This window comes from Macrobrachium nipponense, chromosome 13 (assembly GCF_015104395.2).
Source record: "Macrobrachium nipponense isolate FS-2020 chromosome 13, ASM1510439v2, whole genome shotgun sequence".
Taxonomy (NCBI): domain Eukaryota; kingdom Metazoa; phylum Arthropoda; class Malacostraca; order Decapoda; family Palaemonidae; genus Macrobrachium; species Macrobrachium nipponense.
In genome coordinates, this window is record NC_087206.1 from 28,297,562 (window position 1) to 28,310,061 (window position 12,500).

At 35.7% G+C, this 12,500-nt stretch overlaps 1 protein-coding gene across 2 annotated transcripts in view; it reads left to right on the forward strand.

Annotated features, from left to right (window-relative positions):
- LOC135225706 (procollagen-lysine,2-oxoglutarate 5-dioxygenase 1-like) overlaps positions 1 to 12,500 on the forward strand; it is a 151,948-nt gene that overhangs the window by 43,444 nt on the left and 96,004 nt on the right. For both annotated transcript variants that reach the window (XM_064265071.1, XM_064265070.1), the window contains one exon: positions 11,004 to 11,188. In XM_064265071.1, coding sequence (XP_064121141.1) covers positions 11,004 to 11,188 — 185 coding nt within the window. The remainder of the gene's footprint in view (positions 1 to 11,003; positions 11,189 to 12,500) is intronic.

Consider the following 12,500-nt stretch of genomic DNA (forward strand, 5'->3'; position numbering starts at 1 on the left):
TGTCTACTAAGTTAGTTTATCAAGTGAAATATTGTAAATCAGATCAAGATGACAGTAAGTTCCAACTGTGGAAATAAATGGCGAAATCTTGCATGTCTAGCAGATTCGCAATATGATGAGGTAGCAGGAAGGGAGCTGGCATTTCTCATCTATGAGATCAATAACAGCCCTAATCAAAAAGATACAAAAACATTCATAGACATATTAGAAGGATATGATCCTTCAAACTGAAACAAATCATCAGAAAACATCTTGAAAATAATTGAAGAAGTTCCAAATAAAATCCAAGTGGTCAAGAGACTCCTAAAGAAAATTTACATCAATCGGCATAATCCAACAAAGAAAATGAATAAGGTGAACTTTGTGAATATCCTAATTTATGCAATAGGAAAAAGAATGCCAAAAGCATGCAAACTGTGTAAGGTGTGGTATAGCATAGTTAATCCACAAAACCTGATCAGAAAATGTTCTGCATGCAATATTCCAACGCATCCTCAATGTGCTGAAGTAATGCAAAATATGAGTAAGGATACCAGAATATTTTGCTCAACATGTCTATCATGGATAGACAATGTTATTAAATCAAGACTTAATGTGCAAATAGTTGAGGATGAAGAAGAAGAGGAAGAGGAAGAAGAAGAAGAGGAAAATGGAAGAGAAGAAAACAAAACTGAAGTGACATAAAAAAAATAAGGAAAACAAAGAACAAGACAAGAGTATGGATGCAGAGATACTCATTGATACAACATATGAGGCAATCAAGCAGCATACATACGAAGAAATAAATTACGACATAACAACACAAAATAAAATCCCGAAGAGGCTCTACCCAGATCTGCACACTGATGGGAAAGAAGAAAAAATAGACAAGAAAGAAAAAGTCAGCACCCTTTTGAAAAGAGGGAATTGCAGATTCGGAGAAAGATATTACTACAAACATCCCAAGGTATGTCACAACTATAAAATCTATTGTAAATGCGCATACCTAGATGGCTATGAGGATGATTGCAGAGATCTACATCCAAAAGTATGCAGAAACCTAAAAGAAGGAAAAGTAAGTTCGACAAAAATGTAAATATATGCACCCTGTAGCCATGAATCAAAATCAATTAGATAATCAAATAAATAATAAAATCCAAAATAAGAAAGAAACAAATAAAGAGAGGAACAAAGAACATGAGGTGAAGGAAAAAAGCTAGCCGTCACCACGATATGGAGTGTCGGCAAAGAATTTCCAAGCGTCTGCTCCAAGATACTACAGCTCAAGAGATAAATACTGTATGTACAATGCTAGGGGATATTGCAGATATGGAGAAAATTGCAGATTCAGACACAAAATGAATAATTATGATGAAGGAAGATAAAATATTTTGGAAAAGTTGGATTTTTTAATGTCAGAATTTCTGGAAATGAAGAAAAGAACAACATACCAGAACAGGAAAGAGACATGGGAAAATCCTTATTATTTCCCATATTAAATGAAGATGACATGCAAACCATCATAGTGATGAATGCTCAGGGTTTAGTTACGAGTAACTCAAAAAGAAAAATAGAGTACTTAGAAGAACTAACCCAAATTGAAAAGAAAATAGATATAATGAATATAATTGAAACCTGGTATTCCCAAGAGACTGGTAATGACGATCAAATAAAAGGGGTCCAAACTTATAGATCAGATAGGAAGAATAGGAGTCAAGGGGGAACCGTGATATATGGGAAAGACAAAAAACAAGGAAAAATATATGAGAAATATAGTAACTCAGAATGTGAACTAATAGCAGTAGAATTTGAATCTGAAAAATTAATGAACATAGTAGTATATAGACCCCCTAATACTAAAGAGTTTGACACAATAATAAAAAAATTGGATGATATATTTAGAAATCACAAGGACTGGACTATTCTCCTATCTGGAGACTTTAACTTTCCTGTCGTAGACTGGAAAGAACGAATAGGAGATTGTGGTTATATTTATACATATAAAAAAGAGAGTAATAGTAGTGCAGAAGATAAGAGGCAATTCGAAAAGCTATTAGATGTGCTACTAGAATACAACACTCGACAAATAAATCACCTGCCAACAAGAAAGGAAAATACTTTAGACCTAGTATTTGTGAACGAGGTGAATTATGTTAAAGAAATAATAGTTTATAATGCGAGTATTTCAGACCATAATGTCATAGAATTAACAGTCCATTCCAAAGCAAGTGAAAACAGAGATAAGCAAGAAATGAAAAAGTGAGAAGGATATGGAAAATACAACTTCTACAGTAGAAATACAAAATGGTCAAAAAAAAATAAATGAAGAATTAAACAAAGATTTGGATAACATTTTCGTAAGTGGTGAAATAAAGGTAAATACGGAGATATTATATAAAATATTAGAGAAAATACCGAAGAAGAAAAGTAAATATCAGTCATGTATACCAAGACAGAAGGATCTTGTTCCAGAAAATCAGAAAGGGGAAAAAAGGTCTTGCAAAAGAAAAAAATGCATGGAAAGTGGTGGAACTAAAAAGTAAGATAGAAAAGGCAGAACAAAAGATTATACAATGAAAAGAAAATGAAAAACGGGGCTTGGAAGGAAAAACTCTAGTAAATATCAAGCAAAACCCCAAACTATTGTGCTCTTATGCGAAAAAGATGAATAAAAGAAGAATAGAAATTGAATAGAATTGATAATGAAGATAATGATACAGAAGTAAGGGATGAAAATAGTGAATATTTAGCAGACATAGATATTAATGAAGCTGATATTGTGCAGGCTATTAATGAAATTAAAAATGGAGCTGCAACTGGGCCTAATGGTGTCCCTGTTATTTTGTTAAAGAAAGTAGTTCATTCTATCACAAAGCCACTTGCAATATTATTAAGACAAAGTGTAGATACAGGCAAGATTTATGATGAGCACAAATTAGCACATATGACCCCTACTTTCAAAAGTGGATCAAGACTAGAGGCAAGCAATTATAAGCCTGTGAATCTAACATCACATATTATGAAAGTGTATGAAAGGGTAATGAAGAATAATATTATGAAACATTTAATAAAAAATAATTTGTTTAATACAGGACAACATGGTTTTGTACCCGGAAAAAGTACACAAACCCAACTGTTAGTCCACCGTGAGAACATATACAAAAATATGAAAAGCGGAAATGAAACAGATGTGGTTTATCTAGACTTTGCAAAAGCTTTTGACAAGGTAGATCATAATATATTATCAAAGAAAATTAGAAAACATAATATAGTGGATAAAGTAGGAAGATGGTTAAAAGAATTTTTGCACAACAGAAAACAGATAGTTATTGCAAACGATGAAAAATCGAATGAAGCTAAGGTAATATCCGGTGTGCCACAAGGTACGGTGTTAGCTGCATTACTGTTTGTTATTATGATTGCAGACATAGACAGTAATGTTAAGGACTCGGTAGTGAGTAGTTTCGCCGATGACACAAGAATAAGTAGAGAAATTACTTGTGATGAAGATAGGAACGCGCTACAAAGAGACCTTAACGAAGTATATGATTGGGCAGAGGTAAATAGGATGGTATTTACCTCTGATAAATTTGAATCAATAAATTATGGAGACAGAGAAGGAAAGCTATATGCATATAGGGGACCTAATAATGAGACAATCACAAATAAGGAAGCAGTTAAAGACCTTGGTGTGAATAGGAACATGTTATGCAATGATTAAATAGCAATTCTATTGGCAACATGTAAAGCAAAAATGGGAATGTTGTTACGGCACTTCAAAACAAGAAAAGCTGAACACATGATTATGCTTTATAAAACATATGTTCGTAGTCCACTTGAATATTGCGATATGATATGGTACCCACACTATCAAAAGGATTGCACAAATAGAGAGTGTACAAAGTCCTTACAGCTAGAATAGAAGGAAGTTAGGATCTTGACTACTGGGAAAGACTACAATCCTTAAAATTATATAGTCTAGAAAGGAGAAGAGAACGCTACATGATAATTCAGGCATGGAAACAGATAGAAGGAATTGCCGAAAACATCATGGAGCTAAAAATATCAGAAAGAGCAAGCAGAGGTAGATTAATAGTGCCCAAACTATACCAGGAAAAATAAGGAAAGCACACAGGACATTAATCCACTACGCACCAGCAGCGACAATGCAGCGTCTATTCAATGCGTTGCCAGCTCAACTGAGGAATATATCAGGAGTGAGCGTAGATGTGTTTAAGAATAAGCTCGACAAATATCTAAGCTGCATCCCAGACCTTCCAAGATTGGAAGATGCAAAATATACCGGAAGATGCACTAGCAACTCTGGTAGACATTAGAGGTGCCTCACACGAGGGACCTGGGGCAACCCGAACAAGATGTAAGGTCTGTAAGGTAAGGTAAGGTAAGCTCTCTCTCTCTGTCTGTCTGTCTCTCTCTCTCTCTCTCTCTCTCTCTCTCTCTCTCTCTCTCTCTCTCTCTCTCTCTCTGCAGTTTGAAATCGGCTGATGGGTGGTAAGGCTTCTTCTCTCTCTCTCTCTCTTCTCTCGTCTCTCTCTCTCTCTCTCTCTCTCTCTCTCTCTCTCTGAAGTTGAAGCAAAGGCTGTAGTAGCTGATTGAGCAGAGTATCATCTGTCAATGATTTACAAGACAAAGACTTATGGTGGTTAATACAGAACAACATGGTTTTGTACCCGGAAAAAGTACACAAACCCAACTGTTAGTCCTATCCTGTGGTTGTGGAATCGAAAATGAATCTGGTAAAAAAAAAGAAAAAAATATTGCAAAGCATGCAAGTTTTTTTTCATATTCATCTACTACCAGTTATAATTTCTTGGAAAGAAAAGGAGAGGGGGGAGAGGTGAGAGAAAGAAGGAATGGCGTATGCAAGACGATAACTTTTAAGTACTTCCACGAAACTTCCCCTCGCTGAACTTATTAAGTAGATAACATTCACCATAAATCATAATATTTTTTTTTCAAGAACGAAATTCAGCGGGATCTTTTCGGTGGTTAGTAAATGGCAGACCTAAATAATCTGGGAATTGGGTCGCAGAATGTTGGTAAATGTTTAGGAATAAGAATGTAGTGCTTTTGCTTCCTTAGGAAAAATTCGTTAGTAGATTTTTTTAGGGAAATTTCTTTTGTATATTAAAAGTATCGTATAATTCACTTGAATGTTTCCAGTTTCATATTGTCAAGCAGTCGTTGGATCAGAAATGATGTATGGAATATATTCCAAAAACTTCATTACACGCATTGTGGGCTATCATGAATTTAGAGACGAATGAAACCTATGATCTGCGTTTTATTTAGGTATAGTTTGATTAGTGAGAATGTAGAAAAATGAACTATATTCGATGATGTCCATTCAATGACTTCATGTTCATGAATTGCAGTTTTGATATATGACTCGTACTTGAATTGGCACTTTGCGAATTACAGTTTGCACATCATTTTCTCTACCTCTATTCTGTATTTGTTTTTGGGTGCTGCCATATACTTTTTCCAGAGTTTTCCCTCTCGTAATGCCCGACAGCACACAATCAGTTCTCAATTTTGCTCTGTGGAATTTGATCTGTTGATTGAGTTATTTTTTACGTCTGATACAAACTTTTAGAATTATATCACCCATATATATATATATATATATATATATATATATATATATATATATATATTATATATATATATATATGCATATATATATACACACACACACACACACATATATATATATATATATATATATATATATATAGCAGATAACAGTCTTCCATAGCCTGGTATTAGACATAATAAGACATATATATTATGTATATTCATCCTTAAAAAAGGTGAAAATACGTATGTAGATAGTAGCCCTGATGAAATACAAAGTTAGATGCAAAGGAAGGAGGTGGCGTTGTGGGTAGATAAGGAGTTCCAGGAGTAAATAAGAATGGAGGGATCCACGTAAGAATGTGTTGCGAAAGGGACTCGATTGCTTGAAGTATTATTCCCTAAGGAGAGCAATCTTGGAAAAGATAAAAAGTCTAGAAAAGAGTTTGTTAGATTATAGGGGAAAGACAGATTCCAGGACGTTGCTAAGTTGTCGTGAGGAAGTACGTATATGCAGGCTAAGGAACGTTGGAAGATAAATTTAAAACATTAAGTGACAGGATGGGGAAATGAAAAGTATAGTGAAGGAAATTGAAACCAGTGAGGGACAGGATGGGGAAATGAAAATTTGAGGGAAGGAAATTTAAACCATTAAGGGATAGGTTGGGGAAATGAAAAGTTAAGTGAAGGAAATTTAAACAAGTGAGGGATAGATTAGGAAAATGAAAAGCTGAGTGAAGGAAATTTAAATCAGTGAGGGATAGGATGGGGAAATTAAAATCTTAGTAAAGGAAATTTAAACCAATGATGGATAGGATGGGGAAATGCAAATTTTAGTGAAGGAACTTTAAACTAGTGAGAGACAGGGTGGGGAAATGAAAAGTTTAGTCAAGGAAAAAGGAGATATTGTGAGGCGTTATTGGAAGACATAAGTGATGATTGTGTGTAGGAGGACGGGAGGATGAATGAGTTGGTCAGCAAGAGAGAGAGAGAGAGAGAGAGAGAGAGAGAGAGAGAATGTAATAAAAGGAAGGGGGTTTTTGGGAGAAGGTGAGCAAGGACTTCAAGGGGAACCATTTGTTCATAAAGACGTAAATGCAGAGAATGATTAATTAGCCGTTGGGTTTCATAATAAAAGATGAAAATGGAGTGGTACTATCTCAGGAGAATTCAGTCTTGTGTTGATGAAGTCCTCTCTCTCTCTCTCTCTCTCTCTCTCTCTCTCTCTCTCTCTCTCTCTCTCTCTCTCTCTCTCTTTCAGACAAGAATTAATGAATGAAAACTAGAACTGAAGAGATAAAACACATCTCATTGTGAGAACTTCTTCACATGCAAGATATGTGACACATGGAATAAACTGCCACCAGAAGTTGTAAACAGCAACAGTGTAGAAGAGTTTAAAAGAAAGCTAGTCAAAATCAATAGGACACTGTGAGTGTGAGTGCTTAGTAAAACCTGCTCCTTGAGATGATTGATCGCACGATTTCTCCTCGGATGGACTAATATGTCTTTGAGACATCCTAATCCTTGTAACTACTAGTAACTCTCTCATTTACATCCGGCAGTGGCTTGGTAAAATCTTCAGCACGTGAGTTATTTTTAGAATGTGGGTCTTGCTCGGCATTTAAGGAAATGCCAAGATATTTTAATTTCCCCTGAGAAATGATAAATTTTGGTTTAAGGAGAATCTAAGTTAATCCTTTGAGAAAATGTACGAAATTTGTTTTCATTTTCAAGTAAAATTCGATGAATCTAGTTATCCTGAGAAATTCCTTGTAATTTGCGAGAAATCAAATAAAATTTCGATTTAATATTCTTAGAAAAACTCAAGCTATCTTGTTAAGTAATTTTTATGTTTTAAGTGAAGAATGTTGCTTCTAAGTTTCAAGAAAATTTGATGAAATGTTATTGATTTTATTTTTAGCTGTTAACTGAAGATTTTTAGTTATGGAAAGTTTATCGAAAGGTCATTATTCGACAACTCGTCCTGGAGACAGACTGACATACTAACAAAGACACTGCTGTAGCTAACAGAATTAGTAGCAACAATTTTTATTTTTCGATTTCACTGACTTTTTCCCGTTTAAAAATATATACGAACCGTTGGGTTCCTTATAAAGGAAAGGGGCGAATCTGCTCCTCCTCTTAATTCTCAATTCCTGTTGTAGTTTAGTCAGATTATAGGACAGATTTATATCTGGGGCTATTTACAGAATAGAAAATTCCTAACGCCGCCGGTTGCCTAATAAGGTAGTTGTACTTTTCTTTTGATGGCTGGAAAACCAAGTCACTTTATATCAAACCCAAAGGACATAAGTTCGAATCCCGTCCGTGGCAGACGCGGTTATCAAAATTCCTTTTCGATGTAAGTTATCCCCAAGGTAAAGCAAATTCGGTATTAAGGGGTTTGTGGGGCATAATTTTCGAAAGTACATAAAATTCATATGTAAGTTAGTGACAAAAGTATAAATCGTTTCGTGTTACAAACTTTGCACTCAGCCACCGAAGTAGAGATGGGCTGATCTTAATTCTCAGTACAGAACTTGAATTCGACAGGAATATGTGTAGTAGATTCAAATCAATTTGTATGTCTTGATGGCTTAATGGGCAGGTCTCTATTTCTTTGCCAAACCCAAATTGAATAGGTTCGAATCCTCGCTAGGACTGATGCACTTATGACAAATAGCTCTCCTTGGATGTAATTTATTCCCTACGTAATGTGAATGAGTAGTATTTGTAGCCAATTTGAAGACACGCACACACACACACACACACACACACACACACACACACACACATATATATATATATATATATATATATATATATATATATATATATATATATAACATACAGTTCCAATGGCATGACAAAAGAGAAGGTGTAGTATAGAGCAAAATGGATAGGATAGTCAAGGAGATAGTGAGAGAGAGAGAGACTGCAAGTAACAAAATTGAGGGGAGAAAGTGAAGCAAGGACTTCAGGGAAAATAAGCTGATCCACAGAGAACCAAATCCAGCGGGGAAGGTTAATGGACCAACGGATCTCAGACTGGAAAATGCAAATGGAGAGATGCTGTATTAGGAAATGAAGTCTAAGGTTAATGGAGTGATTTTTTTCTTTTAAGATTTGTGGGCTGTGGAAGATAGAGGAGAGGCGGAGCTGAATGACTTAATATAGAAGGGGCCGGGGGTTAAATGAAAGGTTTGAGCGCCTCAGTGGCGTGGTTGGTTTGGTGTTTGCTCCTCACCTCGGTGGTCGCGGGTTCGATTCTCGACCATTCCATTGAAGAGTGAGAAATGTGTATTTCTGGTGATAGAGGTTCACTCTCGTCGTGGTTCGGAAGTCACGTAAAGCCGTTGGTCCCGTTGCTGAATAACCACTGGTTCCATGCAACGTAAAAACACCATACAAACAAACAAACAAAATAAATGAAAGGTTTGAGAATGTAGCATACGGAAGTGGCGGTAGAGTATGGAAGGAATGACGGGCCTGATGAAAGACACCGGTGTTGACGGGATTACAAGGGAGGTGTTGTGATACGGTGGTGATAGTGTGATTTTATAACTGTCCAAGGAGTTGTAATTCATGTCAAGATAAGGGCAGGTTCTGAAGGAATGGGTAGAAGAAAAATGGTTCCACTGTAGGTGCACCATTTCCCTTTAGTCCTGCTGATATAGGTAACATAAATAATGAAACTGTTGACATGATCGCGGCCTTCAAGGACATATTCTTTTAGTTTAATTCATTATTATTAGTTGTTATTATAACATTAAAAGTTAAATTCAGGCCATGTAGCCGACTATGAATAACCAAAACCACCGATAATAATCCATGTTGTAAAAGTGGAATGGTTTCCATGGCAACAAATTGTCAAGTAGAACCTCTCCCGAAGTAAATCTGGAGGATTGACTGCCCATTGTTGAAGAGATCAGACTCTCTTCAAATATCCTGTTGACATTAGGCAGCCTCAGTTGTATACAATCTTCTCGGTGTTAGTTTGAGTCCCACTGTTTGGTTGTTCCTTTGTGGAAATCATCCGTGTCGGGCAGGTAACGCTTAACCTGATGACGTTTTAATGTTAATAGATGAGTCCTTTGCTACACTGGACATACTAGCTCCAGGGATTACTAGATGCTGAAAGAAGCATTAAAAGGGGACGGTAATAATTCCTCGCCGGAGTACTTCTGTTGCAAGATTTCTCAATATGAATGACGGTCTAGTGGAAGATAATTCCTAGGTTAAGATAATTCTAAAGGCGATATAAAAAAAGTAATTGCGGAGTAACCAAGGTATACATTATTGAGGTACTTGGAAATTCACCCACCTGCATGGAGGTCAACTTGTATCCTGTTACATTTTTAAGAAGCAAGTAGCAAAGACAAATAATTGAATATTTCGTGGTCTATCTGTGTGTACATAAGATATTGTGATGAGTAGAGGAAAGGTCAGGTTGGTTTTCATTTAATTAACGAGGTTTTATTGTTACGTGCCGTGGGTTTGAGCCGCCTGGGTTACGTGCCGCGGGTTTGAGCCGCCCCCCGGGCGATGAAAGTCACTGGCTCTGTATGGGGTCTGTGGAAGGAGATTGAAACCACCAATCTTTGGAAGCTTGTTTCACGTGAACAGGTTTCATCTTATTAATAATAATGATAATAACATTCATCAACACTTAGATTAAACAGATACACCCAGAAATATAATCTTCATAACACGAAGACGAGATATGTCAATATAGTCCACAGGAGAGAAGAGAGAATAGAAGACTCTTAGTAGCTCGATAATTTCGCCTTCCACCAGGCCTCTTCAAAAGCTTTATTTTAACTAAACAGAATGCGTATATACAAAAATTCATAAACAAAGTAGAAATTAGGTTGTTTACATCATAAACAAATGGTCAAATTAGTAATTCAAACAAGTTAAAAGAGAGAACTATTCAACGATTTGGTGATTGGTCATTTAAACTTTTTCTGAATTTGTACCGTTGGGAAACAATATGAAGGAATAAAGGGTTCAATTTATATACTATGCCCTGACTGATATTGTGGTTTTTTTGTTTGCTAAAACATATGGAAGCTGTTTCTAACAAATATCTTGCATTTCAGAGAAAGGTTTAAATGATTTTTAATTTGTCAATTGTTACGTTAATTTTATTTTTCCAGTGGGAAAGTGTTTACGACTTTTTGTAAATACTCATTCTGTTTAGTTAAAATAAAGCTCTTGAAGAGGCCTGGTGGAAGGCGAAATTATCGAGCTACTAGAGTCTTTTATTCTCTCTTTTCTTCTGTGGACTATATTGACAAATACACCCATTGTGATGGTCTCAAAAGAAATAGGACATCCTAAGCCATGAATGCAGAGACCGCAATTTACCATTGAAAAAGATGGACTTATTTGTAATAATTATTCTTTCATCTTTAATGCAGGAAGCTTTGGCGTCGAGGTCCCTATTAATACGAGATTTATCCCGGAGGTCGGTGGAGATGACGAGGCGACTTCGCCTTTTGTTATCTACAGTCTTGAAGATAAATTGGATTTCTATAATATCATTCAGTTCGGCGGCCCCGGTCCGGAGTATTGCCCCTTTACAAAGGAACAGCCACTTCCTCAGGTATGCTGATCTTGTTGTTGTTGTTATAAGGGATTTCTCTAGAAGTTCCGTTTACACACACACACACACACACACATATATATATATATATATATATATATATATATATAATATATATATATATATATACATATTATATATATATATATATATATATATATATATACTATATATATATATATATATATATATATATATATATATATAACTATTCGTCTAACTCCTGTCATGATTTTAGTTAAAAAAGACAACTTCGTCTACGCGTTTAGGGAGTAGTAATTCATAAGTGCTCAAGATACTGTATAAATATTTTCATAAGTGCTCAAGATACCTGGGTATAAGTATTCTAAATATTTTTGTGTATGCTTTTCAAAGACAGAAGACAGACACAAGATATTGTTGCTGCATCTGTTGGTAATGAAGGGAACAAATTTAGGTTGTTGTCAACTATTAATTTTCTAACCTAAGCTGTTATTTACTTGACATCTCAAATGGTTTGTGAAATAGAATGGAAAAATCAGGACCCTTAGTCATTCTGAGGACATTTTATTATTATTATTTTTTATTTATATTTATTTATTTGTTTGTGTATCACAGGATATCGTGTAACTGGAATCTCAGAAGTTCAAGCGAAGATGCATTGCATTCCTGCCATAACACTTTTCTTCCTAATCAACACCACATTCTTTGGAAGCTTTTATTTCAAGTCAGTTGCCCCAGTGGTGGCTTGTTCCGTATGAATAGGTTTCATCTTTCGAATAATATAATAATCAATAAGTAATAATAATAATAATAATAATAAATAATAATAATATTTCGGAAGGAGACCCTCTCGTAGACATGTTTTTGTTAAAAATCGACTGCTGCTTCAGCACTATAATCTTATAAAAGAGTCTTCTCTATCTTTCTGATGACGGCTTTTCTCGTTGTTGCTTAGACTGGCGAGCAACGCCCACCAAAGGGCATGGTAATATTCGGTGAGTCATTTGATTTATTATTGCTTATACAATTCTCTCTCTCTCTCTCTCTCTCTCTCTCTCTTCTCTCTCTCTCTCTCTCTCTCTCTCTCTAACGCGACGTTTCCATCCTCCTGATCGACAGGACATTATCAAGCGATAACTGCTAGAGACTGAATTCCAGTGGTGTTGTTGTTGTTTTTGATTTAGCTGACCTTGTGTCAGCACGGGCTCATGCTCACAGAGCAGCCCGTAAAATTCCAGTGGCGAGTCCTTCTCCTTTTATCGTGGTGTTGCGAGCTCTTCAGTACGGTCAGAGCACTTTCTCGGCAGATCGAGTTTTTATTGGTTCCCGG